The following is a 25,765-nucleotide window of genomic DNA, read 5'->3' on the forward strand; positions in this document are numbered from 1 at the left end:
CTGAAAGTCCATGTGTATTAGACAGCTCTGGTTAAGGTGTGGTCTGTGGACTAAACTCTTCAGGTGAACTAGACAACTTCGCTTGACCAACCTATCCTGTTTCAGTTCTTCTGCTCGCTGACAATGGCCGGAAGACACCTGCTGTTGTGGATCTTCACTCTGTGTGTTTCACTCAATCCCTCAGGTAAGATACTGGATCCTCCAGTGCCTCTGCTCCACAATGACAATAACTTATTTATGCACTTCAGCAGTAACAGTACGCTGCACTGACACAGTCTAAGAGTTCATGCAAAGAAAGGCAACGTTGTGTTGAGAACCATGTTTCTTACTATTTTTTTTTAAAGTTCAGTGTCAGATTGTAAAATTACAGAACTTACATTGCAGAGGTAGCCTATGTGAGCATTTTATTGTATTCATATACAGACCCAGAAACTACCCTAGACCCTAGAAATTCATTGAAACTACTGAGATTCAGATAAATCAATGTACATTATACTTAAACTTGTTATATATACCCTACAATGTTAATGTTGAAAGATTTTGTTATATATAATTTTCAACAATATTGCATATTTTTAGATAACGTTTCTAAAGAAATGTGAAATAATTGGTATCACATCAGATTGCAGTGTCCATGTATTACATGTAATTACATACAACTCTCCCGATACCAAAATAGCAAATAGTATTAATACTAAAAAGATGTGTTGACAAGCAGATCCACAACAAAATCAACAAAAGCACACCTTTTTGATTAATGCGATCTCTTTCAGGTTGAGACAGACTGTGTTCAAGTTTACACTTGTGTTTTCACTCAAATATTTGGATCAGTTGGAACAGTTCTGCCATCTAAATCATACAGCGTACATATACAGCCTACTGCATATTCCAATAAATCATCATTACTGTCTATTTGTACTTTATGACTAATCTGTGACTATTCAGTGTCTATAATTCCCTCTGTTTGTCAATCTGCTATAGTTGGTCACATACCTGAACTTGATGGAAAAAAGGTTTATGAGATTGTTCGACCAATCAAATTACATGAGCTACAAAAAAGAGATTTAAAGGTGAGTTCTCATCTACCCACTACTAAATATCATATATTTTAAATCAAACTAAATAATTTATTTTCCTGCAGTCAAGACCTGATACAGTGAAATACGCTATGGCACTAGGTGGGAAAGACATTGAAATGCATCTCCAGAAAAATGAGTAAGTCTGTTTCCTCAGCATATCTTGCACATCTTGTGGTATCTAAAATCTGCACATGTTGAAACTCAAAAAAGTTCCTCATTGTATATGCGTGTCAAATTACAACTACATTTCACACATTGCACATTGTGATTTGTCAGTTAGTGAGCTTTATATGACTGATCTGATATATGTCTGTTGGTCAACAGTGGCATGCTGACTAAAGACTACAGCGAGACCCACTACACTAAAGACGGGTTGCTTGTTACAACCACACCTGACGATCTGGTATGCTATTCCCAGCATAGGCCTATCCAGTAATAGAACACATGACATTTAACACAGTGCAAAATTAATCTGCAATAAACGAGTACTCTGAATCCACAGTATGAGAGATCCCTTTTTCATCCACAGGACTTTTGCTATTATCATGGGAAAATAGTCAATGACAGCGAGTCGTTGGTTAGCATGAGCATCTGCAATGGACTACGGTAGGGAAACGCAATTTCAAACGATGTTTCTTTTCAATTTATATCATTAGTCACCATGAAAATCGAAATAGGCAGTGCTTGTATTTTATGGAACATTTTAGTATTTATTATAAATGATCTGTGCCTCCTAAACTTTAATCAAAATAATTTCCTCCTCCCTCTTTTTCGACATGAGGGCAGTACAATGATGTTCAGTCACATGAGATTACAGCTATAGCAAATGACAACGATCAATGGTCAAATTTCAGATGGACAGAATCAAGTTCCACTCTACATTTTTACGTACAATAGGGAGAACAAGGCTATCGCACCCTCGGTTTCATGACGACTTAAAGTTGCGTTAAACATAATAACAATAATTTTTATTTATAGTGCCATTCAGAACCTCAAGGTCACTTTACAAGTAGCTTTACTCTTTACAAAGTAGAAAGAAATCTTCAAAAAGTTTGTTTAAAATATTTAAAGCCTTTAAAAAAGCTATTTCAGTCCGAAATATATATATATATTCAATCACTACTGGTTTTACACTTGCTATTGCTACACATATACAGCAGTTTGTTGCCTCAAACATGTTTTATTTTAGCTTTCTGCAATTAAAGGAAGTTACAGTGTGACTTGCGTTTCCTAGATGAATGAAACACATAAATTACATATGGTTTCTCAAGCACTCTTGATTAAGTCACCTCTTGGCCAGTTGCTCTCTCTAACCAAAACCCTCAAATCACATTGTGTGAATTACTGTATCTTCACAGAGGCTATTTCCAAACAGCGGAGCAGAGGTTTCTGATCGAGCCGTTGTCCGAGGATGGTGACGGTGACCATGCTGTCTCTAAGTATGAAGATGCACTTGAAGACACGCCGAGGGTGTGTGGAATCACCAACACTAGTTGGGATGAGAGTGAGGATGGCGCTCCTCCACGCATTCTGAAAACCCGTTCTCGTTCCTCAGTAAGACAGCAAAGCACAATAAGGTTAAAGTTTCACAAGGATTAATCATAGCTGGGTTGTCATGTGATAAAGTCTTGATTGTTGTTCTGCAAAGCTGAGGTGACAATCACAATATTGCAGAAGTTGAAAGTGCAAGAAATGTCCTAAATTATTCATATGCTCAAAATTATTTCTCTGAATTAACAGTTTTTTTGTGTGTTCTCTATTTTCCACCTATTTCTTTCCTCTTAATCAGGGGCCAACTTTGTTCCAGCAACAAAAATACATCGAGCTCTTCCTTGTGGCAGACAACAGAGCAGTAAGAGCGAGAACCAATGCACCTAGTGTTTCAACATAACACAGATTTAATAATAAATAGATATATAAAACAAACAGGTAACGCTTTAGATTACAGCCCGGAAAGTACTGCGTAATTAAAATGAAATTACAGACTTTCGGTAATTACAGTGTACCTATAATGTACGTAGGCTACGTGTAAGTATAGGGGAACAATATGTAAAGTCTTGGGAATAAAGGGGTAACAACCAGGAAAATAACAAGTTATTTAGGCAAATTATTTATACTGTAAGTATTTTAGAACTACGGGGTACTTATAATACAATCGTACTTTTGGGAGCAATTTAGCGAGTAGGCTACTACATACACTGCATCTTTTAAATGCTGGGGAAATATACCGCACTCTTGTTCCATGTATTTACAGGGTAAGTATGACATTGCGGGCCGTAAATTAATGTGGTGCTTCTTACCCTCTTGTTTCATGTAGTTACAGGGTAAGTACATTAAAAACACATGTATACACACAATCTGATATCACTTGGAAACCTTTATTTAAAAAACAACTTATTTCAAAACGGATTTACAACATATTAAACTTCTTTTTCTTTATTCATTTTTTTTTTATTAAACTTTTTATTTAAAATATACTAAAGTCCTGACAGAAAGTACGTTTTGTCCTTTTTTGTTTCTCTTGCATGGTTTCCTCCTCCTCTTTCCTCTTCTTCTTTTTCTATCATTCCATTGATTAGCCTAATCTTAAGGAGTCTTTTGCTATTCTGTGTTATGTATTAAAAGAAAATGCCAATATGTAATTGTATACACTATTATTACAAAAAGATGCGGTGTATGTAGTAGCCTACTCGCTAAATTGCTCCCAAAAGTAGGATTGTATTATAGTATAAGTACCCCGTAGTTCTAAAATACTTACAGTATAAATAATTTGCCTAAATAATTTGTTATTTATTCCCAAGACTTTACATATTGTTCCCCTATACTTACACGTAAGTACTTTATAGGTACACTGTAATTACCGAAAGTTACATTGTAATTTCATTTTAATTACGCAGTACGGGTGTCTCAGTCATTATCAGCTGATATTTGACATTCTGAACAAAGGTTAGAGGAACATATGTGGGATTTTGTGTTTGTGCTGCATTGTTGTTTTCATGGAATCAAACTGTTTCTAAATTTGTCACAGTAAATTTAAAAACACTGATGCTGACAGATTTCAGAGAGAGTTTCCTAATACCAGAGTGACTAATGAGTGACGTAATGCTTTGATTCATAATTCAATTTATTTCCCTCCTCAGTACAAGAAAATGGACAGCAATCTTGGGAAGCTGAGAAAGAGGATATTTGAGATCATCAATTTCATCAATAATGTGAGTCACTGATGACGTACAGTATTTGTGCTATTCAAAAAGTACAGCATGGCAACATTTATAAAACGTAGGCTAGATAATAAGGGTTCTTGAGTGTGAGAATTGATTACATAACTAGATACATGTACATATTTTCATTATACCGGTTTAGTTAAAAAAAAACATTTATGTCCAAATAAGTTTTTGTTGCACTAGTACAAAACGTATATAGTAAAAAATATGGCTGAATCTTAATATTTCTAGGTTCTAAACTTAAAAAATGTGCAATATAGTCTGTGGCTTCCTTGCTTCCACTGAAGCACACAAGAATCCAAAAGGGGCACATACAAAATACAAATTTAACAACTAATAACAAAATACCTGTGATGAAATGCTTATGTTCCTGTATTGTAAGTCAATTTAAATAAAAGTGTCAATACATACACGTACATGTACTAATTCTGTATTTTAATAAATTCAAACATTTATTTTAATTTCTCAATTAAACTTCTCACTGATTTTTTTTATAATACAATTTGTAATTTAAAAAGGTTTTAAATCCGAAAGGCATTTACTGGTATTCTCCAAATTTTGAAACCCATAATATACAATAACATATCATTCTCTTTCTGTCACTCTTTTCTGGGTGTGCAGGCCTATAAAGAAATCAACACCTTTGTTGCTCTGACTGGATTTGAAGTGTGGACAGACACCGATAAGATAACGGTGTCCTCTGTTCCTGGAACAACTCTAGACGGCTTTTCCAGTTGGAGGAACAGTGATCTCGTCAAAAGAAAGAAGCACGACAATGCCCAATTCCTCAGGTCAGCTCCAATGTGTGAAAAATATGTGAAACGTAAAATACAAATATTTAGCTCAGAACTTCTCCAATACTTTCTCTGCTCCAATCTGCGTCATTCTGTTATCTTTTGCATGGTTTAGGCTGAACCAGGAAGAAGACAGATTATATCCACTTTACTAACTAACTGAATGTAATCCAGCAGGATTGGTTCAAAGTTTGAACATTTTTTTCCCCTTCTTTCAGTGCAATTGACTTTGATGGAGCAACTGTGGGTCTAGCTTACATTGGAACCCTGTGTGGAGGTCTTTCAACAGGGATTGTGCAGGTATTCATACTGTATATTCTCTTTAAAAAAGTCACAAACAAGTGTGTGTGTGTGTGTGTGTGTGTGTGTGTGTGTGTGTGTGTGTGTGTGTGTGTGTGTGTGTGTGTGTGTGTGTGTGTGTGTGTGTGTGTGCGTGTGCGATATACAGTCATGTGAAAAAAGGACACCCTATTGAATTCTATAGTTTTATGTATCAGTCTCAGGACATAATAAAAACATTCATCTGGTCCTGGGCAGGTCTTAAAATGAGCTAAATACAACCTCAGATGAACAACAACACATGGCATTACACTGTGTCATTAGATATTTAACAAATATAGGCCAAAATGGAAAATACATGGGTGACAAACTAGCACCCTTACTACTGCATTCATAGGAATTAAGTGGGTAAGTTACAATCAGGCGCTGGTAATCAAATGTCAGATTAATTTATCATAAGCAAGTGTGATTACCTGCATAAAAGCCGAAGTTTTGGCAGTTTGCTGGCATTCAGGTGTGTTAACATGTGTTAACACAATGCCAAGGAGGAAAGACATGAGCAATGATCTTAGAGAAACAACTGTTGCTACCATCAATCTGAGAAGAATTATATGACCATTTCCAAACCATTGAAGCCACAGGAGTGTACGTCCCAGCAAATTCACCCCGTGCAGTGCTCAGAGAAATCGCGAAACATCCAAGAACTACACCTCAGACTTGGTCTCAGTTAACATGTTACATTTTAAAATTCATGACAGTAGTTAGAAAAAGACGGGACAAGTATTGCATGTTTGGAAGGGTTGCCAGGAGAAAGCCTCTTCTCTCTCAAAAGAAAATGGCAACACGGCTTGGGTTTGCATGTGAAAAAACCTCAAGACTTCTGGAACAATGTCTTGTGGACAGACAAGACCACAGTGGAGATGTTTGGCCATAATGCACAGCGCCAAGTGCCAAGGCGAACATTAAACACAGCATATCAGCACAAACACCTCATACCAACTGTCCATCACGCTGGTGGAGGGTTGATGATTTTGGCTTGTTTAGGAGCCACAGGACCTGGGCACCTTGCAGTCATTGAGTCGACCATGAACTTCTCTGTATACCAAAGTTTTCTAGGAGTCAAATGTGAGGCCATCTGTCTAACAGCTAAAGCTTGGCCGATGTTGGGTCATGCAACAGTCCAATGATCCCAAGCACACCAGAAAGTGCGTGTGCACCAGATGTTCCAGCATCGATCAACACCATGGCATGGAGTACTCGGAGGTATGCTGCCCTGGCTAATCTACCCATAGATAGCAATTGCTTATGTCGTTTATTCTCTAAATGAGCTTATTTGATTTGTTCGAGTTTTGAAAGCATGTGCGCGAGGGGGGAGGGGGGATCTGTGGCGTGTGCATGAACTGTGATTGACAGTCAGATCTCACACCCCCCTGCACTGACTGGACCAGAAGAACCGGGAGCGGTGGATTTTTGCAAAACAAATAACAGGCTCCAGGTGGAGGAAGAAGGGTGGTTTTTTTTTTTCTAAAACCGGCTGATTTATGTTGTTCTGTCGGAGCATGGTGTCGGTTGCAGTGAATATGATCAAAACATTCTTGCCGACTGCAGCTTTAAGAGAGTTATGCATAAACAAATGCCCACAAACCTCAATTAACTGAACCAACGTTAAAATTAACCAAGTGGGCCAAAATTCCTTCTGAACGATGCGAAAAATGGATACTGTCATTCAGAAAACGATTCCTTCAACTTAAATAAATAATGACACCTTGTAATATGTCATTTGTTGTTGTTCATCTGAGGTTGTATTTATTTTACCTAATTTTAAGACCTGCCAACGACGAGATGATTTTTATTATTTCTGATACCTAAAACAATACAATTCTAAAGGATGTCCTTTTTTTTTTCACATGACAGTAAATAAAAGCCAATGCATGGAGATTGTTCGGGAGTGTTAATTCAGTCATCAAATTCATTAACATTGGAAAGAGTTTAAGATTGGCTAGTTTAAACACATCTGTGTTTTCTTATGTGAGTACTGTTTTTCTTTTTTTTTCTTTCAAAATCCTTCAAGAGAAGAGAGAATGGTGATTTCACAATAATGAAAGAAGTGTTTTGGGCATTTTTCCCATCGTCTCATCTGCGGTGTATCGCTTATTGTTGCAATGTCTTATTCTTTACTTCCTCAATGTCCTTTGCAATGTCTCATGCTTTACTACTTTAGCATTCCTAATACTTGATTATAACATAGACTAAATAAAGATTTGAATGAAAAATCCATGTTTTAATCCATGTTAAGCCTCGATCTATAGTTTGAGTGCTAACTGATCTTTCCTCTTTAAAGGATCACAACTCTAATTCTATAGCAGTGGGGGCTACTATGGCCCATGAGATGGGGCACAATCTCGGGATGAATCATGACACCAGCACCTGTGTTTGTTCTGATGGCACTTGCATTATGTCAGCTGCTCTCAGGTAACTCCTATATGCCAATCACAAAATTGTTGAACTCTATTCGTTTTTTTATATTACAAATCTGGGTTACACTTTATTTTAAGGTGTCCGTGTTGCAGTCTAATTATACATTTAAGTAGAGCAATACTAATTAACTACACATACTTACTATAGGGTTAGGTTTAGCTTTAGGGTTAATTGCTCGCAATTATGCATAATTTGTAGTTATAACGTGTAACAAGGACACTAAAATAAAGTGTTATATATATAAGTGCTGCCTCTATTTCCATACACCTAAGCAATTTAAATATAGAGCTTACATAATGCATATTTAACTAAAAAAACCAATGATTTCCGCATGTATTCACAGGTGAATTGTACTAATATATCACCCTAACAGACATTTATATTCCACACTGCTGTTAATATTAATTAATCTTACGATTTTTTATCTATAACTTTGATCATCTCTGTGTTATGGAGAGGCTAAAGCCAAATTTCAGAACAAATATCCCCACTCCATGTCTCCGCAGCTATTTCATCCCTCAACACTTTAGCAGCTGCAGTACTGACACCTATGCAGAATACCTGAACAGCAAAAACCCAGAATGTCTTCTAAATATGCCCGAATCAAAAGATTTGCTTCAGTCGGCTGTGTGTGGAAACAAATTTGTGGAGACAGGAGAAGAATGTGACTGTGGAACGGTGCAGGTAAGCAGACTACGGGATTCCTATATCTGAACTCAATGATTTGAAATGTTTTAACAAATTGATATTAAGTTACTCAAAATATCAAAATAAATATACCAAGTATAAATGTATTTGTTGAAAATGCTTTTTTTTTTTTAAAAGGTTGTTAGAATTACAACCCCACTGTCATATTTCCTAGATATGTATGGATTCCTAAAGAATATAAATGATTTGAGCAGATATCAAAATGCCCTTTAGAATGACAAGGAATGTAAAGACAAACAATTGTTGTATTGTATTGTTATTCTAATTTGACTAGAAGTACTCAAAGCCAGATACTGTCAGGAAGAAAGATACTGTCAAGACATGCACAGATGATCCTCTGGAATGTTTTTTATCATACATTGACAACAAGTTGCGAAAGTAGCATTGTGTTTGGTGTGCTTATGGGACAATCTCTCATGTGCAATATTTTAATTTTATAAGTGCACTCTCTGCAGATGGAATACATACATTACTGCAGATTTGTTTACACATGCACATTAGTCATCTATTATTTTTGGACAGAATTTGAGTAGGATGTACTCGTAAGATCATTAATTTATTCATTGTCTACCTTTGACAAGTAAATTACTTTCCTGGAGCTTTTCTAAATTCTCAGAACTAAAAGGCCGTTATGTGCTGCTCACAACTTAAACACACCCACTAGCTAAGACATCGCATTGTAAGACATTCTCATTGTCATTATTTCACAACCAAGATTAACACTGAATGTTTTTGTATAGGAGTGTACAAACCCATGTTGCAATGCAACCACCTGTAAACTGACAGAGGGCTCACAATGTGCAACAGGAGAATGTTGTGAAAACTGCAAGGTAAGAGTTGGGGGCATTTTGCTGTATCATTCATCAAATCATGAAGGTATCAAACCAACTGCGGGTCTGCGGCAGTTATAGTTTTTCATATTTGTCCCAAATTGTGGTTAATGTAAATGACTTCAGCCTAGGCTGGAAGATTGTGACTATTCAATAATACATGTTTCTTTCTGTGGATGGAATAAAGTCTGCTTCATATATAGAGATAAAATAATGCAATAGTTTCCTTAGTTTCCAAATATTCCTTAGTTTGGGGTAATCAGTCTTCATTTTTGGTATCAAATTAGACCAATCTACGTTTGTAGGTAACTGACTTGTTGTAAACAGTCTTAAAAAAAAAGAAGATGACTAACTTGTATGTCAACGACAGCCCTGCTGATCTTATTTATAAATTATCTAATTTATATTCATATTGAGTTTATAATAAAATCTCATCCGATTTTTGGTACTGCACAATTCCAAAAAAACAGATAATCAACAGCCCTGCAGATTTGGAAAGGATTACAACTGCAAAGTATGTCTATGAAACACAAATTTCTGTACAGAACTAGTCCACGAATAGGGCTACACATCTCACAGTGCTAGTTGCTAGTTTGTACCTTAGAAACTGAGTTTAAAACGATTCTTCTTGAACTTCTACACTGCAGAAACACATTCATGATCAGTCTGGCTGTTTCAATGCCTTTGTTAAATATAAAGGTAGGTACGTGATAGAATATGTGTGCTAAAGGGTGTTGGTTCTTTGGACCACTACAACAGATTCAATATTGCCAAAGAAGCTTGATGGGATAGTTCACCCAAAAATGAAAATTGAGTCATCATTTCATGACATTTCATTTAATTTCAAGACGAATCACTTAAACATAACCCTTTATGGTACAGCATTGGCATTTGGCAACAATTAATTTCTACTAATTTCCTTAAAAGACTTGCAGTTAAAAGACTGCAAGTGATTCTGAATGCCTCCTTCTGAAAAGTTTCTCAGTAAAGGTGTGTTGTATTCCACGATTGTCATCTTTTGAGGGATGTTCCTTCTCTTGAATAATGATGAGACTCAAATGACGCTTCTGTTCTCTCTTCTCTTTGTTTTCGTACCAATTGAATTTCACACTTGGGGTTTTTAAACCGAAAAAAAGAGAAATGATTTAAACATTTCCCTTACTATTATAATAAAGCCATGGGCACATACCCTGCATAGCCAAACGCTACACTGTTACTTATACTTACTGCTCTGAAAGTATAATCTACGCATGTTTTTTTATTTTATTCCTCCCCATCAGATTATGTCAACCTCACATGTGTGTCGTCCAAATAATTTTGACTGTGATTTGCCTGAGTCCTGCACTGGAAAATCAGCCATGTGTCCTGAAGATGTCTTTACAGTCAATGGACTCCCTTGCAAAAATGGGAAAGGTTATTGCTACAATGGCCAGTGTCCTCAGAGAGAGGAGCAGTGTATTAAAATGTGGGGTTCAAGTAAGTACAGCAATATATTGATGCAACACAATAATACTGAAAAATAATCAGTGCAGAACCCCACATGACTCTTCTAACTTTTCTTTTATTACAAAAATAAATAAATAAAAGCTGCTGAGGTGGCTGGAGCCAATTGCTACAACCAAAACACAAGGGGAGACTACTACGCTTACTGCAAACGTTATGACAATAAATATGTCGGATGCCAAAAACAGTAAGATTTTACATCCATATGTACATCTATTAATAATGAATACAGTTCGTTCAATAACTATTTTGCCCCATCTGATCAACCACCAATTTTATTAATCTATCTACAGAGATGTGATGTGTGGGAAACTGTTCTGTGTAAATGGCAACGGAAGTCCTAATTATGGACGGCTGGTAACATTCGCCAACTGTAAAGCCACATTCTACGGCAATCCTGAAGAGGATTACGGCCAAGTCGACGCTGGCACCAAATGTGGGGAAGGGTTGGTAAGGCTTATCTCCATATGCATGACAGTTACTACAAACACACACACATTACTTTGTAGTTCAATAACAATTCATTTCTTCAAGGACCTCTAATAAAAGAACACAAATTTTTAGGTTTGCCACAATTGTGACATTTAAATTATTTTAAGCACCAGGAAGCATATTATTTATTTCAAGCCATTCTTTATTCATTTATTTTGTTTACTCAGGTTTGTAACCAGAACGAGTGCGTTGACCTCGAGACGGCTTACAAAGCAACAAACTGCTCAGCCAAATGCAAAGGCCATGCGGTAGGTGAAAAAATCCCTTCTCGAACATTAACTTCTCGTTTTTCTCATAAAATGAAACTTTATTTCAAGAGCTCATTGGCTCAAGTCTATTAACATAACTTTGCTTCACATCAGAGGTTGTAACTTGGTGTGATTTAACATGTGTACATGTTACAGGTTTGTGACCACAGACTGCAATGCAGATGTGAACCTGGATGGCTGCCGCCAGATTGTGAAACATTAACCAAAAGTGACGGCTTGTCTAAAGGTAGCACTGCAGACACTGCTTTCAAAATAGCCTCATATTCTTTTAGTTTTGAAGATCATGAATGAGATTGTTTTGCACTTCTAGGTGTGATAGTAGCCATCGCTGTGGTTGTCTGTGTTCTGATTGGGATACTTCTAATCGGACTGGCCGTCTTCTTTTACAAACGCAGAACCAGTAGACCACGTTCATCCAGGTAAGAGTATAGTAAACAAATGCATCCACACTTGGGGAAGTCAATAACTCAACTGTATTTAATGCTGCTGTTTTCACAGAAGCAATCCAAGGCAGGAGAAAGTTCATATAGTTGACATCCCTGACTCGAGCCAACAGAGATTCCCGATGCCAAATCAGAAGCCGTCTCCGGTAACTCGCAGTCACATCTAACTTTATTTAAACAAACAAATCTCTTATAAAATCGAAACCCAATGAATGATGAAAGTGTGATCAGGAACTTGTGAACTTTATATTCTTAGGTAATAAAACCTAAAGCACCTCCTCCACCTCCACCCTCTTCAGTCCAGTCCAGAGCTCTACACAATGACTTCAGAACGGCACGTGAGGTAACACATGTACACAACATCAGTATTTAAAGGGTTGATTCACACCGAAATGAAAATTCTGTAACCATTTAATCATTCTCATGTTTTGTCCAAACCTATTATGACTTGTGGAACACAAGTGTTTAGCATTCGTGCTGCTCTTTTTAACACACAATGTAAGTAGATGGGGATCAGGAGCTGTCAAGCTCCAAAATATTAAAAAGGCATCATGGGAGTACCAATAGTCCATGTGACTCGTATACAATATTCAACATCTACTAAAGTAGTGTGTGAGAAACAGACTAAAATTTAAGTAATTCTTTGAAAATCTAGCTTGACAGCTTTGGTCACCATTTACTTTAAGCTTGGATATTCTGCTATAAAAACAAAGCAGAGCTGAATACATTTTGACAGAAATGTGTGTCTTTTGAACTAGACTGTACCTTTAACCATGCAGTCACTAAAAATCAAAACATTAAAAAGATTACCTGGCAAGTTCACATTTATTAATTTAGCAAACATGTTCATTTCAAGTGAATAATACATTTGAAAAATGTGGTCTGATGATTATGTCTTCAGAAATATCATATATATGTTTTCCCCTTGTAGGCTCTAAGACCACCTCCAAGGGTGTGATGTCTAGCACCTGTCAAACCTCAAGAAGCTGAACCCGCACTTTGGGATGGTCAATCACTCCAGGCCCTGCAGAAGGGATTGCAAGTGTTTGAAAGAGACTGAGGCCTAATACACGGCAAGATTGTCCTTGAGCCAAATAATGCATTTTAAATCATGTTTGTTTTGAACTAAAACTTCTTTCTTTTTTTACATTTATTTATTTGTACAGTCCGTTTCTGTGTAAATGAGCCTCCCCTGTGTAATGATTTTTATCATTTGCAGTCAGCAATAATAAGACTCGCATCCACTGAATGTTCAAGAGACAAAATTAGAACGATGCTTTTCTAAAGTTTATAAAAATGTCACTTCCCCTCTGTAAAGTCACGAACTGTCATATATTTGATTGTTTTCTAGTTTTTATAGCAATGTCTGCCAAACATTTGAAAACAACACTGTACTTTGTAACATACAAACTTTTGCTACAATGCACTTTCAACAGATATTATCAAATCTAAATGCTTAAATTCTAATGTTTACTTTAGTTTTGTATTTATTAAATCTGATTGTACTGTAAAATGCAATACTACTGTAATGTATATTGAAAAACACATTCAGGTGATTTTTTAAAAATAAATATATGACCAAACTTGAGGTCCACAGTATTTCATTTTTTTTTATTCATCTTCTCAACTGATACATCTACATAATATCAAGAATTTAAGGTGGCCTCACATTACACGTACTTGACAAAAGGATTGTTCATTTAAATCCCCAAATTGTATTTATAATTATTCTATAATTGTGCATAAACATCTCTAAACATTCCCACAAATGGTGTTTCAGGGACTTCATTGAGTCTCTGAGCCGGTGAAGGCCTAATACTCAACATATCAGCTCTTTAACACTCAAGATGAGTGCACACAGAAAGTTCAGGCTTTCTCTTCCTTTCCCTAGAACTTCAGGTTACCAGTATACTAAGACCAGCCCACACCCTGTTAAACCATTATAACAGTAGAACTAATCCCAGATCAGCTGCTTAATCTCAGAACTTTCATTGGTATCAGTTGAAACACATGCAAATAAATGTAGCACATTTTCCCTTTAGAGTCCACAGACATACAGCATTTCCTGAAGAGAGAGTGTGAGCGCGCGTGTGTGTGTGTTCTGCAGGATCAAATCAGTGCAGTATGTCAGAAGGTTACACTGGAATCACATTTATTTCTATTAAAAGCTGTGAGTTCATACACCTAAAGATGAGCACAACATATTTGTCATATTATTAGTTTGAATGCTTTTGGAATGAAAAAGGTGACTTAAATCACTCATAAGAAGAACCGGTCCTGTATTTAAAAAAAAAAAAAAAGAAAAAAAAAATTAACTGTTATCTAAAAATGTTAAATACATTTCAAATGCTTCCAGAAAATGTCCCGGTAAATGGGGTGGGTTGCTCATGTGCATAGCATCAGACATTCAACATCGCAAATCAGGATTAAACCTGCTTAACCAGATAAACGTGCTGCTCTTGTTAAAATAAAGAAGAAAAAACACTGGCATTAAAAGGCTTAATGCTGTTCCTATATAGTCTCCGTATCTCAACAGTAGGCGGAGACAAATCACAACTTTTCCAAAAACCTGTTAAAACAAGCAGCCACGTTAAAAAAAAATAAAAAATCCCTCCCACATCCCTCACATAGTGTTACAGCTGAAACCACCAAGTCGGTTTGTGACACATTTATCAAGCTCTGTTAATGTCTCAAGCACGAACCAGATTAAATTGACAAGTCATACGAGCAGTTTCTCTTCAGAGGATGAATACTTTGCTGTAAATGATGGCCTGGTGGACATTCTTTAAAGAGAGAATAAGACTTCCTGCTTCAGAGTTACATGTACACGCTCTCTATTTACAAGGACTTGCATTTAGTGCAATATTACCTCTCCATCATACCCCAAAAATGGGGTAGGTTAGAGCTCTGGCAGCTAACTCATCGCAGCACAAAAAAAAGACTTTGGCTTTTGAGTCGATCAAAGCAACTTCACACATCCAACATTGGCCGTTACATTTGTACATAAGCTTATAGGCATACTAATAGATTCTACTGTATATAGTAACAAATAAAACTGGTTGCCAATCTCATCTATCATCATGTTTATAAAGAGTGGCAGAAAAGAAACGGGGGAAAGAGAGCCTTGTCTTGTCTGTTAAACGACAGCTCTAAAAAGACCAAAATAACTTCCAGTACAGATGCAGAAGTTACGTTATGTGATTGAGACCGTGCTTTCATAAGACTTGCTTTGTTATTTTTCTGTTTTTCACTCACACAAGTAGAATCAAACCACTTCTATTTAAGAATCGATTGTAATGCCTCCTTGCATGTGGCGTGTCATCTGGCGGGATTCAAGTGCTGTTTTAGGGAAAAACTCATTTAAACGCTAGTTTTTCCATGTAGAAACAGACACGTGGAACCCAAAGCAGCTAATATTTTCATTTAGTCTGAATATTACTTGAAACAGAATAACATTTAAGTAGCTATAAAATAGTTTTCAAAGAACATATAACTTATTTCCCTTAGGTTTGCGTTGCCTTATATCCCATACAGACATTTTTATGCAAGCATATTCAGCCAAAGCATCCCTTGCCAAATACATTTTCACATACAATATTATAAAACGGTATGAACTAGATCTCTTGATCTGTAAAGCATCTTAAATCCATATCTCGGTCTTCGGGTTACAAAACTGTAGTCTCAGTTTAAAGGTTGACACATTGTGACTGTATACCTGTATTTTGCACACTTTCAAATGTTCACTCATCTTTAAAATGTTGCTATCAAGTACATCTAATACATTTCATTTAATAAATAAAATCTCATGTTTGTACTTAGTTGTAAGTGATTTCTCTCTCTGTTTGTGGAATGCTTCCTCTCCACATCCCAGGCAGTTGAGGGGTCTGTCTCGTGGAGAACGTGGCAGAGCAAGAGAAAATGCTATGGAGGAGAGGAAAAGTGCAAAATCTCCCCTTACACATTCCCGTCAGTGCCGTTTTTCTCGTTGGCAGTGTTAACTGTAGTACCGTCAGGTTGCTTGCCGTCCTTCCGAGGAGGCATCCGTTCGTTTATTCGGTCCAGGCCACGAGCTTCTTCGAAGTTGCGGATTTTCCGTGTAGGAGAGAAGCCTTGGATGGCTAACGGGGGGAAAAAATAAATCAAGGAAAATGAGGTGGTTAGGAAAATGTGCATGAGGATTAAGGATAAGTTTCAGTGTTTAGTTAAACATTGTTTAATGAGACAATTAACAAACTGTGCTAGCATACAAAACACATTTGGTCATTTACAGTGATCAAACAGCCTGTTCATCCGATTAATTATTTAAAGGGTCATAAAATGAAAATTATCCCATAATTTATTCACCCTCAAGCCATCCTACGTGTATATTACTTTATTCTTTCAGCCAAACGCAATCATAGTTATATTAAAAAAAATATCTTGACTCTTCCAAGCTTTATTTTGGGAGTGAATAATACCTTGTTTTTTGAAGCCCAAAAAAGTGCGTCCATCCATCATAAAAGTAATCCATATCTCTCCAGGGGGCCTTCTGAAGCGAATGCGTTTTGTAAGAAAAAAACATAATGACTGGCTTCCGGTAATGGTCGTACCGGCCAATGAGTAAACAATGACCCGACGCATAACGTATTGACGAACGCGGAAGCGCAGAGGATAACACAAAACCAAACTCTGGTCATGAATTAGACGTAGGCCCTATTTGTTTGAACAGCGAGAGGAGTCTACTCTCACCTTACGCTACGCCTACGTCATGCGCTGGAACTCGTCTCTTGTGAACATGCGGACGGACGTTACCACAAACTAGTGATTATAAAGTAATAAAACATATGGATATTTGATTTACAAAAAAGCATCGCTTTAAAAGGCGTTGATTAACCCCCGCTTGATTAAGTATGGATTACTTTTATGATGGATGGATGCGCCAGGATATTTTCTTTATATAACTCAGATTGTGTTCGGCTGAAGGAAGTAAGTCATATGGGATAGCTTCAGGGTGAATAAATTATGGGATCATTTACATTTTTGGGTGAAATAACCCTTTAACAATAAAAAAAAAATGCAATTGCAATTGATTTTTTTTATTTATTATTACTAAAAATAGACTAAAGACTAATGGACTTCAGCACCTAACTTCTGAATGGTAGTGTATGTCCAGTAAATAATTATAGATTTCCCCCCCACATTTTTTTAAACATAATTAACAAATCATGAAAGTAAAAACAGTCAATGATCTGAACAGGAAACAGAGTATAAGATGGCGGAAACTTGCAATTTTACAGTGCAAACAGCACACAGCAAACAACTTTATGTGATGCAGTAAAATATATTAAATGCATATAAATATTAGAATAAACCCTAAACCTATGTATGTATGTATGTATGTATGTATGTATGTATGTATGTATGTATGTATGTATATGTGTATATATATATATATATATATAATATTTATATTGTGCAAAAAAAGGAGAAAAGGTAAAAGGGAAGTGTATTATTTACAACATGGAATAAAATGATTGAAGCCAATTCAATTCAACATTCTGATGGATATCACTCATTATTTAAACCTCGAAAAGAGCTTGAATTGAACACATTTAACCAAGCAACACACACAAACAGGAAAGCTGATTCTTGCACAACTGCCAGGCTTATTATGTCCTGTGACATTTTTGAAAACACCAGGCAATTGCCAAGGTGAATCATGACCGGTTCCAGTTGACAGAGCAAACACAAGATGCCCATTCAAATGGAGAAAAAAAGAAAAAAAAAGAAGAAAAAAAAATGGAGATGCAGCTGAACTTCGAAATCATGTCAGCTACTCGACAGAAAGAGTATCTTACTCTGGCACATATTGCATGCCAGCGTGTGTGTGTGTGTTTGTTTGCACAATAGCTTAGAGCCTCGGTACATTACAGCAGCGGGCGAGAGGCCTCGGGCAAGAGTGTTAAGCGTGAACGGGAACAGACAGTCTTAGGTGTGCAGAGTCGTAACAAGATTAGAATCTGAAAATACTCAGCGGAGGGAGGTCTCAACCTCTCCGCCAATCATATGGGAGTATGAGAATTAGCACGCTCTAGCCAGGACCCAGGACTGACCAGCAAACCCCTCAGGTCAGCAGGCAACATCGAATTATTGAGGTGGAGCAGAGCCGGGGGGCTGGAAGCCTCATTCCATGTCTCCATGGACGGTTTCAAGTGTCCGCATCCATCATATATCATTAAAAATACTGGCCCAGAGTAATTTCAGGCTCTTTTGTCAAATCTGAATCTCATCAGGGAAAGAAATGCCCTATTGCTTTGGCTGCTTTCAATTAAATTCACATGGTGGTCAAATATGGTGGTGCAAGAATACAGATTTTCCACACACTGAGGTGAACGGCAAGGCATGAAAAGACACATAGGGGAAGACAGTACAACTTATAGGGGCAGAATATGACACACAGTACTGCGAGCGTACCTCGACCCTCCTTTGCGTCTATGGTGGCTGTATTAGCAAGCGCAGCAGGAAGTAGCCCAAAATGAATGGAAAAAGAGGTTATATCATTGTGATTACATTCAACTCCCAAGCATATTAACCCATACACCACAGCAATGCAGTAATATTAGTAGTTACAGAATCAGACAGTAATGTAAACAGAGAACAGAGTCAGTGAGAGAAAAAGCAGTTAGTTCTTTACAATCAGGTTCTACAGTACTGGGGTAAAACAGGCTTTAAATATGCAGTATGTAATATTGACAGCTTGTGGTTGAAATAGGTACTGTTGTCCAAATGTAAAATATTGGAGGGAGTCATTTGTATACGTTTGCTCTGGTCATAGAGCTTTTTAGATGGATGCCGAGGCTTTTTACGTCGGTTAGAATCTGTGATCTCTGACCCATTTCGTTTTCTGGCTTCCATGGCTGCCGTGTTTTCCACCGACTGGTCGAAATACTATTGGGTCGAAATACTATTGGGTCGAAATACTACTGGGTAAATTGGCAGTGGATCTGTTAAGAAAATTTTAGGGATTATCTTCAAAGTAGAAGTATTTTAACACATTTTGTCCCAAGTCTCAAGAATCAGTGAATACTAAATATTATTCAAATATATATTTTGAATCGATCTCTGATTAGGAGATTTCCACAGTCAAAAAATGCTGCATCAGCTGACAGGAGAGGATGGTAGTCAAGACAACCAAACCATCTCATAATATATCATTTTCAGAGTATATGAAGGACTTATTGGATAGTTATAGCTGGAAATGTCCTACTGTCCTAAGGGGTCTTGTCTTAAGATCAGGGCAACAGCGTCGCAGTTTCTTTAATATTCCTCTCTGTTCTGCAGGTCTAGTTGGCTTGATGTCTGACACACATAGACAATGAATCCGGCCTCTTAAAGGTCACTGAATTTTCTATATGTACTTCAAATAGTGACATCCACCCACGGCCTCCCTCCGATTTCCCTCCCTCACTCCTTCACTGCTCACTTGCACAACGTTACCTACGCCATTGGCCTTTAATGACCTTTAGTCCTGGACACCTCGCCAACAAATTCGTCTACTCGGAGTGGACAGGTCAATCCAGAGTCATGATGCAGCTCTCATGAAAATCACCCTGTGATTGGCTCTCTGAGTTCTCAGAATCTCTGTAGTGCAGGTGGTTAAATCATAAGGCTTAATGTGAGCCTACAAGGGAAGGGCTTTATACAGCACATAGGCAAATAATCAGTGTAAACATTACATTAGTTCATAGGTGGACAGCAGGATGTAACAGGTGTACATAGTGTCCAGAAAAAGCTAGGCAGTTTGTGTAATTGTGATTATACAACATTGTATTTTAATTAAAGAAAATGAAGCCTCTTTTTAAGAACATTAAGATTTCTTGAACTGAGACATTATTTTCATGACAATAAACCCGGTTTCATCAATTTTCATGACTTTGATAAAAACAAACTCATTGTCCTTAAAGTAATATTAAAAGGAAAAAAAATCTCATCGAGAGTTTCAAGGATGCAATTAATCAAGAATCAAGGTTGCATTCATCAAAAGTGACAGTAAAGACTAAATTGCTACAAGGCAAATTGCTATTCATGATATTTGATCATATTAGAATAATTTCTGAAGGATCACGTGACACTGAAAACTAGAGTAATGATGCTGAAAATTCACTAATTCAGCATTGCATCACAGGAATAAATCACATTTTAAAATATATTAAAAACAGTTTATCTAATAAAAGTTTTTGTTTATATATGCGCGTATATGATTTTATTTATGTATATATACACACACAAACATATATTATATATATATATATATATATATATATATATATATATATATATATATATATATATATATATATATACATATATACACACACACACACACACGCATGATCTACCTGTATTCTTTTTAAAGTTTAAAAAGTTTAAAGTTTACACTTACATCAAAGAAAGCAAAAAAACAATAATTACAGAATATTAATTTTAGGGTGAACTTTAACTGTTGTGAAAATAATGTCCCGAAATGCAAAAAGGAAAATTAAATGGTCCCAAAATAGTTTCATTTCCTTTAAAGGGGTCATGACATGAGAAACCAAATTTGCCTTGATCTTTTAGTATATAAGAGGTCTTTGTACCATTAAAACGTCCTGCAAGTTTCATAGCTTAAGACGTCCTCCCCATTATAAACGAATCATTTATTTAATCAAGCTCTAAATACAGCTCGTTCTGGATCCATGGTAAGAAGTGACGTCACGGTACGAAGTGACGTACCAGCGTTTGCATATGACCGCCTCCAGCACAAGACAACTACGCTTAAAGCGCAAGGCAACTACGCTCATTTCGTATCGTTGTCGCGCCCGCGCGCTGCGCGCCTCACAAGTGTTCAGTTGACGGACAGAGAGAGTGGGTCTGTGTCTGGTCTGTGTACAGGGAAATTACGATGCCACGCATGCAGATGTGCTGTTCCTGGCTGTGGACAAACAACATCTTTGAATACGCTGCGAAAGATCCAGTCGTCAGGGAAAAATGGATGCACTTTATTTTTTGCGGACGTCTCAGTCACGGCAGTGTTAGTTTAAGCGTTTGTTCTATACATTTGAAGGATGACTGTTTTGAGAACAAATCCCAAAATGATTCTGGCTTTGCCAGAAAACTGTTGCTCAAAGATAAGTCCTTGCCGACTATTCTGGGCTCAACAACGACGACGCAAACTGTAAGTAATGCGTTTAAAACTTTAAACTACTTTTTAAATACGCTGAATCCGCAAATGTTCTGGCTGGGGGTGTTAATAATTGATGCAAAGGCACTGACGTTAGCCAATCATAACAGTGGGCGTTAACACTGAACTCTTAAAGGGGAAACACCCCCAAAACAGACTGTTTGAATCAGAGGATGAGAAACAGGGTGGGAAAAGGTCATAAATCACTACATTTTAAAAGTTTTTTGTAAAAAAAACTATAGTAATACTATATTTGCACCTAAGGGAACATAATAATAAAATAAAAAAAACCATGTCATGACCCCTTTAAACAAAACATCTCTTTTTGACCTGGACGGTTCGAACGCGATTTGCCCATTTAAAAGATCAGCAATAAGGATCTGAGCAGCTAGGAGTGTGGGCAGTGATTTTGCAGCTAGTACTGGAAGGTTTCTAAGAAGTGAATTAAGCAGTCGGGTGCAGGCCAGAAAAGCTCATGGAGATGGAGAGCACAGCCCTCATCAGTCTCTACCACTATGAGTTCTGATGCATTTCAGCATGAGGGAGAGAGATAGATCAGCATCTTTAGTATCTGGCATGCCAGAGCTCATTCTAGCTGCTGTGTGCTGGAACTTTCTGCTTTAGTATGGGGGGCAGTGCAGAGTCACACGTGGTGATGATGATGATCCATTATGACTTCCGGCTTGGATGCGATAGGCCCTCAAACGCACTTCTCTAATCTACCATTACAAAACCACAAAAATGCTCACTTACCACTCTGTAAGGTCTGCTTGCCTCCAGACAACACTCCGACAGGTAGCGTTCCGGTTGGGGTGAGCCCTTTGAGGGTCAGTACACTCTCGCTCTCCTCCCTGAGGGCCAACACACACAAACACACACACACACACATCGTATTAGAGTTGTGTTCATAGAACTAAAAGGCACAATCAATTAGGACGGGGTGGGGGGAGAAAGAGGAAATATATGGCAATTTGAAACTTTGCTGTAGTGCCAACCTAATCTGAATATTGCTCAGAAAACCAGAGACAAAAGACTTCAAGATATTCTCTGTTCCTCCATTATCTATGGCATTGTTCATCTGGAAAAATGTCTAATATAATTAGACCGTTATTCCGCATGGTGACTCACTGACGCCAGCTCATTAATCCTAATGGAGGAAAGATTGTGTGTGGCGTTAAAACAAAACTTCAATGTATGAGGTTGTTTTTCCAGCTCTTTATACAAACAGGTTTTTTTTTTTTTTTTTTTACTGTGATTATCTCCAAAGCAGCACAGTGAATATATTATATTATATATATAAGATTGCATTCAGACTGACCTGAGCACAGAAAAAACTCTGGCCATTTTCCCAATGGCACGGATCTTATTTCTAATCACCTCCTTACGGACAGCTGGAGTTCCACCTGTGGAAACACAAAACCAGCCTGGCTGCATCAACCAGCATCAAAACTGTCTCCCCATAGGACCTTTGACCCACAAACCAGTTAAGAAAGGGGGGGGGAACTCAAAATGTGGAGATGCTGAGAATCAGACTGACTTCCTGAAAAACAATTGGATTTCTGAATATAATTGTGATTGCACTTTGAACTGCATTTAAAACAGTTACTCTTTGTTAAGTCGATTTCCGATAAAGCTAAATTAATAATAATAAAAATTAAGCAATGAATAATTATTTATAGTGATAATTCATAAAGTTAAAAAAAAACTTTATTAGAATCTTACTATACTGATGAGCCAAAACTTTATGAGCAGTCACAGACTCTTTCAGCTGGATATTGCACCCTGCCACAGTGCACATATTCTTCAGAAATGGTTTGAGGGACATGATGAATAGTTCAAGGTGTTGCCCTGGCCTCCGAATTCCCCAGATCTCAATCCAATTGAGCATCTATAGGATGTGCTGGACCAGCAAGTTTGATCCACAGTGGCTCAACCTCGTAACCTACAAGACTTGAAGAATCTGCTGCTGAAGTCTTGTTGCCAGATACCACAGGACACCTTCATGGGTAAGCGCAGGTTTGGCAGCACGCAGAGGACCAACAGCATATTAGGTAGATGGTCATAATGTTCTGGCTCATTGGTGTACAAGCAGTATATTTCTTTTGCAATCTCTTCAGTTTGCTGCCAAAATAAAGCTTGGTTTTAACCAAAATGCCAAAGAATGCTGTGCAAATATATATATTTTGTGCCAGACATATGTTACTGGTCTAATAAATGTATCATTTTAAATGTATTATTAATTATTTAGTTACTATTATTTTGGATATTATTTGGCAGAAAACTGAAGGAAGGCCTTACTGCTTCATTGTGTAGGCGGGGAAATGCTCTCATCAAAGGGTTTTAATTGTTTGGAATTACTCAAATGAAAAAAGTGAGCCTGGAATGCTTCAAGGTGCACACATTGTAAGCCAACCGCATCATTAGCCTTGTGTGGGCTTGAGAGTATTTGCAGAAGAGCGTCACGCCTTCGCTCTAATAATTTAAGCAGATCAGTTTCTGGTTTAATAATTACACAAGGCAAAACCACAATCCTACAGTCTATATATTATATTTTAAAATATATGAACATAGAAAAAAGTTGAAATTGTTATATACTGTATTTCCCAATATTACTCTTTTTACATAAGAGTATACATCATGTGAATTCTACTCTTCAGAACAATCTGTCTGAGGAGGAAGTATCATGGGATGACATCAGCAGACACCAGGACCTCCAGGGAGAGCATCTTAGACAGCCAGAATGACAGTTGGACACTTCTGAGGACCTGCTGTCTACGCTGATGATGACCAGACATACAGACAGATGCTCACACACACACACACACACACACTTTTCTATTATGTCACTGAACGTGAAGCAAGAGGAAATCAGCACATAAGGTAGTTGTCAGCTTACCAAACTTTAATTAATCTCAGTTGTATACTATGTGTATAAATAAACACTCTTACCTTCACATAAGTCATCTCCCTCTGACATGAGTTCATCATCAGAGCAGATATTTAGGACATTCACCAACATCTCAGTCACTGTAAATAGAGAACCTCCTCATTAGATCGGCAATGCAAGTAGACATTTTACATAATATCTGTGTCCATGCAGTTCTTTATCCAGTGGTCCATTGACCCTAGAGCTTCTCTTTAAAATGTTCATGGTGCTTACAGCAATGTACACTTTGTTTTTAACAATTAATATGATGTTAAATTGCCCTATCATGCTTTTTAAGAAATTACCATTCATGTATTGTGTAATATAGCTGTTTGTGAATGTAAAAAGTCCACAGTTTCCAAGATCAAATTGCACAACAAATTGAGTTATCTACCCAAAAGAAGAATTGATTGGGAATTGCCAGTCGCCAGTAATTCCAGCCTTACTTCCTGCTCGAACCTACATTGGTTTGTAACAAATTTCCATAATGACAGTCTATGTTTTTCATTGGCTGCCCTTGAACAGCATCTAGTTTTGACCTACCCTTAAACAACAAACAAGTGCTGAGGAAGCCTCGAGAACTGAAATTCTGATATGGTAATGGCCGTTTCGTTTTCAACACGCACTGTTGAAAACAAGTGGTAGACCAATCAAAACAGACTAGGCCATACAGGCATAGGAGCAGAGTACGCTCACAGAAAGGAGACGTTTAGATCTTGACCTTGCAAGTCTATTGCAGGAGACCTCCAAAACAAAATTAGGAACCTTTAAAACCGCATAATGTGAGCACTTTAATATGATGTTTAAAATTTGAGTTTTTCTGTATTCTTCCCACAGAGAGGACACAGCGACCAGACTCATCATTTAAAAAGGTATTGTCGCCTCTTCACATGGCCTGCCAAATACTACCAACCATCTCACTCGCTGAAAAATCAAAACTCCCACTTCAGGTCTCAGTTTGGACACTTACCTTTCTCGCCCACAAAGGGCAGCGACCACGTAAACACATCCATAAAGTTGGGTAACCAGTACGGGTGAGGAGAGCAGTTGAACTGTCTAATGTTCATGACGTTGTTTTCATATTTCAATACGGCCGCTGAGGAATAAAAACACAGGGAGATGTCATGTATATTCATGAAAGTATGCAAACAATAATTAAACAAAAAAGAAAAACAACCTGATAGGCAGCCATGGAGTTTACGAAAAGACATCTGATACTCGGTTTTAAAAAGCTTGAGAAAACCTGCACTAAACAAGAATGTGTACCAAACAAGAATGTGTACATACCTTTGTTGTTATAGACGTCTAGGTAATTTGGTGCTGAGAAAATGGTAATTAATGAAGGGAAGCCTGTTGTCTGACTTTTTCTATACATCCTGTACCTGAAACAGAAACGCACACAAATGCGTGTTAACAAGGCATCTGGCGTGGACTCTTTTTTCTCTTTAAGTCAGAGTAATGATCCAATGATCCACAGTTTCAGAATGATTATTTTTTCTATTGGCAAACATAGAGGGACTTAGCCTAGCAAAACAGCTATT

The 25,765-nt window shown here is 37.3% G+C and overlaps 2 protein-coding genes across 6 annotated transcripts in view; one reads left to right on the forward strand and one right to left on the reverse strand.

Moving 5' to 3' along the window:
- adam28 (ADAM metallopeptidase domain 28) lies at positions 1 to 13,696 on the forward strand. Of its 2 annotated transcripts, none has more exons than XM_079607880.1 (22): positions 1 to 184; positions 982 to 1,070; positions 1,142 to 1,215; positions 1,404 to 1,482; positions 1,609 to 1,685; positions 2,438 to 2,633; positions 2,869 to 2,931; positions 4,220 to 4,291; positions 4,925 to 5,094; positions 5,316 to 5,397; positions 7,718 to 7,848; positions 8,361 to 8,538; positions 9,303 to 9,392; positions 10,673 to 10,868; positions 10,980 to 11,082; positions 11,189 to 11,345; positions 11,555 to 11,635; positions 11,792 to 11,882; positions 11,967 to 12,075; positions 12,155 to 12,245; positions 12,356 to 12,442; positions 13,031 to 13,696. In XM_079607880.1, the coding sequence occupies exons 1-22, from the start codon at positions 124 to 126 to the stop codon at positions 13,055 to 13,057; spliced, it is 2,304 nt and encodes a 767-aa protein (XP_079464006.1). In that variant the 5' UTR covers positions 1 to 123; the 3' UTR covers positions 13,058 to 13,696. The 2 variants fall into 2 exon arrangements, with proteins under 2 accessions (XP_079464006.1, XP_079464007.1); XM_079607881.1 differs by having other exon boundaries at positions 12,158 to 12,245; positions 13,031 to 13,685.
- Positions 13,686 to 25,765, reverse strand: part of ppp3cca (protein phosphatase 3, catalytic subunit, gamma isozyme, a) — a 40,010-nt gene continuing 27,930 nt past the window's right edge. For 2 of the 4 annotated variants that reach the window (XM_079607886.1, XM_079607887.1), the window contains 7 exons: positions 25,512 to 25,606; positions 25,195 to 25,320; positions 24,248 to 24,325; positions 22,617 to 22,701; positions 22,052 to 22,149; positions 18,553 to 18,579; positions 13,686 to 16,217 (listed from right to left, as the gene is read on the reverse strand). In XM_079607886.1, the coding sequence (XP_079464012.1) occupies positions 16,054 to 16,217; positions 18,553 to 18,579; positions 22,052 to 22,149; positions 22,617 to 22,701; positions 24,248 to 24,325; positions 25,195 to 25,320; positions 25,512 to 25,606 (673 nt within the window). In that variant the 3' untranslated portion in view covers positions 13,686 to 16,053. The remainder of the gene's footprint in view (positions 16,218 to 18,552; positions 18,580 to 22,051; positions 22,150 to 22,616; positions 22,702 to 24,247; positions 24,326 to 25,194; positions 25,321 to 25,511; positions 25,607 to 25,765) is intronic. The other 2 variants (XM_079607889.1, XM_079607888.1) reach the window with 1 other exon arrangement.

The sequence above is a fragment of the Phoxinus phoxinus genome, assembly GCF_949152265.1.
Source record: "Phoxinus phoxinus genome assembly, chromosome: 3".
NCBI lineage: Eukaryota > Metazoa > Chordata > Actinopteri > Cypriniformes > Leuciscidae > Phoxinus > Phoxinus phoxinus.

Bases quoted from the DNA above. Each gene is read 5' to 3' on its own strand.
- adam28 (XM_079607880.1), top strand. From the start codon at position 124: ATGGCCGGAAGACACCTGCTGTTGTGGATCTTCACTCTGTGTGTTTCA. The intron at 4,292-4,924 runs GTGAGTCACTGA...CTGGGTGTGCAG, and splicing joins TCATCAATTTCATCAATAAT to GCCTATAAAGAAATCAACAC. The intron at 5,095-5,315 runs GTCAGCTCCAAT...CCCTTCTTTCAG, and splicing joins GACAATGCCCAATTCCTCAG to TGCAATTGACTTTGATGGAG.